Source organism: Eurypyga helias, unplaced genomic scaffold (assembly GCF_000690775.1).
Source record: "Eurypyga helias isolate BGI_N326 unplaced genomic scaffold, ASM69077v1 scaffold6668, whole genome shotgun sequence".
In the NCBI taxonomy this organism is placed as follows: domain Eukaryota; kingdom Metazoa; phylum Chordata; class Aves; order Eurypygiformes; family Eurypygidae; genus Eurypyga; species Eurypyga helias.
The window spans coordinates 1-3,742 of record NW_010268848.1 but is presented as its reverse complement, the minus strand read 5'-3'; the positions used below and the strand labels follow the sequence as shown (position 1 = coordinate 3,742).

Here is a 3,742-nt window from a genome sequence, read left to right as displayed (position 1 = left end):
GTGGGGTCTCACCAGAGCAGAGTACAGGGGCAGAATCCCCTCCACAGAGGTTTCGCAGCCCCATCAGCCAGTTCTTTCAGGACCTGACCTTAACAACACTTATGTTTAATTATATGCTGGTAGTTATGCCAGAAATATTCTTGTGGGGGTGTTTTTATTATTAGGCTCAACTATACATGAAACTGTGAAAATCTTTCTTTGAAGAGTCATGGAACTCCTCTGCTGTAGGTAGTAGTGTTTTTTCCTCTCTGCAAAAACTGGTTCTAAGACTGGGGAGAAAAGGTTTGTATTAGAGCTGCTACACAGCATGGATGGAATGGGCTTGTGTCAAACCTATTAATGACTCTGTCCTCCCGTTCCAGCTCTGTTGAAGTTTCATATGTTAAAAGTGGATTACTTTTATCACATTATTTATATACTGACTGAGCTTTTATCCATTACAGTGTGACGGACAGTACATCCCCCTTCCAAGTCTGCAGGGCATAGCTGTGCTAAATATTCCCAGCTATGCTGGTGGGACGAATTTCTGGGGTGGAACCAAAGAAGATGATGTGAGTAACATTAAAGAGAAGTAACCTTCTGGGTGAAACCAGCAATAAATACCATGAACTGCTCTTCTCATTTAGTTGAAATAGTAGTAGCTTATAGTTTGGATAGAAACTCTTAGTCAGGGATGCTGTTTGAGTTCAAACTGTGTTGTCTTGTATTTGGTTTTTTTGGTTAAAAATACATGTTATGGTTTTTCACTGTTCTGTCCATTCCAGCAAACTGTTGATAATACGGCTTAATTTCTTTTTAATGGCTCTGTGAGACAGTATTTTTAGAAACTAATTTTAGAAACAGACACAATTCTCTGTATGGTTTTACAAACTCCTGTAAATATGATTTCTCAAAGCACAGATTCCTTTGCTATATTCTAACAATAAACAAGGTGGACAAGGATAATCACTCATGATTTATACCAGAATTTTCTTGCTGTTCTTCAAACATCTTGGGACTAAGGGATGGTGATTCAGAAAATGAGCACTGATGCATTTGGTGACTGGTAATTTAGTAGGGGTAGCAATCTGGTTTTAAATGTTATTTTCAATTACCTTCTAAAATAGTTTAAGGTATCTTTTTCCGTTCTTCCTCACATCTTCTAAGGAACGTTAAACTACATGAATATCTAAAAGTCTTACAAGTTGGAGCAGTCTTACTGCTGCCATCCACTTCACCCACACTGCAACAACTGTAATTACTAGCAGATTATCCTAATTCTGTATGTCCTGGTTTAGTGTGTGTGAGGTCTGAATCACCTAAAACTGTAGTTGCAAGTTAGCTTGTGATTTTAATGTAGACAGTCCAGAACTTTTTTTACCAAAATGCTTTTGGTTTCTTGTGAGTTATTATCCTTTGCTTATTTTGCTTTTATATATATATATGTAAAAGTCACCAAAAAATATTTTAAACATTTTTCAATGTCCTGTTCATATTTTTGGTATATGTCAGAGGATGGCAGTTGCATTTATATTTGGCTATGGATTTCTGAAGTTTTTATATACTCCATGTTCATATTCCTAACTTGGAAACATCTGTAACATCTGCTCAGGTACTGTTCAAGAGTTTATTTTTCCTCCCTGGACTACCTTACCAAGCAAGAAGATCTGTCCTAGCTCTCATACTGTTATACAGCAAATGAGTGTGTCTTGGAGCAGTTCTACTGATAGTCTTCTGGTGATCAGATGTGCCAGTCAAGTGACATGGTTGTTCTGGACAGATTTAGGAGCATAAGTCACTGCTTTAGTGCAATATTGAGTGACTGATCATCACAAGTGGTGGTGGTGGTCTGAAGTGCTGCTGGTTCTGCTAATCTGGACAAAAGAAAGATGTTGCCTTGACAGCTGCAACGATTCCTGAAACCAAGCAGGGCTGCCACACACTGACTGGCCTGAGCTGGGTTTGTTTAGGCATGCTTTTTTGGTGTCCAGAAGACAGGCTGGAAACATGACCTGCAACAGCAAAGGAGGAAATTGTTTCTTGAACTTTGATCCATTGAGATTTGTTTGGCTTTGTTTAAAAAAAGAAAAGTTATGGTTGGTTTTCAGTACAGTGGTATTTTACTGGTGGAGAGACACAGAAGAGTGGGTTGTGGTTTGCCCATCCTTTTGCTAAAATGGAAGAACAAAATAAATGACATATTGCAACTACTTTTTCTTAACCCATGTTGAACTCGCCCTGTTGATGTCAGTCATACTTGTTAAAGCTGCATCAAGGGCTCTCCATACTTTTTTTACCTCAGAATAAAAGGATCACTGTCTTTACACTTTTCAAGATGTTCACATGCCCACAGTAAAGTGCAAAAACTCAGATGGAGAAACCTTTTGCTGCAGAACAGTCTAGACCCAGTAAAATTGCATTTTTGTTCTTTGACACTGATGTGCTCAAGACTTATCTGTGCAATCCTGGGATACTCTGAGGGCAAGTGCCACCTGGATGTGACACTGAACTATGGCAGCTGTGTTGTGCAGCCCTTTCTCTGAGAAGACCTCCTCAGCCTCCTGGACAAAGCCACCGCTCACTGCACTGGGGTGAAGGCTCCAAGTGGCTTGGTGGGCAGCAGGGACTGAAGTCCCTCACCCTGTTCCCTATCTTACTCGTCCCTAAGACGTTGCTGCAGACACTGTCTGGATCACACAGTCCTGGATCTGCACCCTCTTATTCTTCACCTCCAGAAAGTCCTCTCTCAGCTGTCACTGATGCAGCTTACTCTGCTCACGGTGCCAACAGAGGTAGTCTGAGTACCACTCAGAGAGGTGATCTCTCTACCTGTTAAAGTCCTCCTGGAGTGATCTCTCCTGCTGACCTTTCTCCCTTGTTACTCCCCATTGCGTATCAGGATGAAATGGTCAAGCTTCAGGTGACCTTAGAGTGGTATCTCCTGCCAGACCCAGTTGAACTCCAGCCTAAGACTTACCCTGTGGTGTGACTCAATTCCCTGAAGGACACCCAGTGGCAACATTACACACGAGACTGTGCACTTTATGGAAGCTCATGGAAATTCAAGGTCTTGGCTGCATATCAGGACGTTTGTTTCATACAAAAGCTTTCTTCATATTTGCAGTGGATAATTGTACCCAGCACGAACAAGATCCTCTTCATTATGAAAGCTGTGTTTAACAAAGCTGGGTGTGGACTCAGATGTTGATTTCCAAAGAATTCAGAATATAAGAAGATCAGCACTTCTGAGAAAAAAAGAGACCATTACTCCTCTTGAATTCAAGAACCTCTTAGATATTAAGTACCTTAATCAGGCAGAGATTTGATTTGGCCTTTCATCTTGTCTTGAAAAACATTTCTTAGTCTGCGTGCTGAAACATGCCATCCTTCTTATGTAACTATATGCCTCGTCATTCAGATATTTGCAATGCTATTAGCATTACAATTTTAAAATAGTATTTGTCTACTGTCTACAGTGTCTCACTCCTAGGTCGTTTGAGAGACAGTGTACGTACTCTACAGTAAATACGAGAGCATTTAAACGTTGAAAACGAATCTGTAAATGAATCTGTGTTTCACTGAATGTGTAATCTAAGCACTAGATTTACCACTAAAACCAGAACATTTTCTTTTCCTTTCAGATATTTGGGGCTCCCTCGTTTGATGATAAAATCTTAGAAGTTGTGGCAGTGTTCGGCAGCATGCAGATGGCGGTTTCAAGAGTCATCAAACTGCAGCACCACAGGATAGCTCAGGTTTGTTT

At 40.5% G+C, this 3,742-nt stretch overlaps 1 protein-coding gene across 1 annotated transcript in view; it reads left to right on the top strand.

The window, feature by feature from the left end:
- LOC104514257 (diacylglycerol kinase eta-like) overlaps positions 1–3,734 on the top strand; it is a gene marked incomplete at its 3' end in the record, with an annotated part of 56,134 nt that extends 52,400 nt beyond the window's left edge. Inside the window, exons 20-21 of the mRNA XM_010157881.1 lie at positions 444–551; positions 3,621–3,734. Of these exons, the coding sequence (XP_010156183.1) occupies positions 444–551; positions 3,621–3,734 (222 nt within the window). The remainder of the gene's footprint in view (positions 1–443; positions 552–3,620) is intronic.
- Positions 3,735–3,742: the final 8 nt, after the last annotated feature.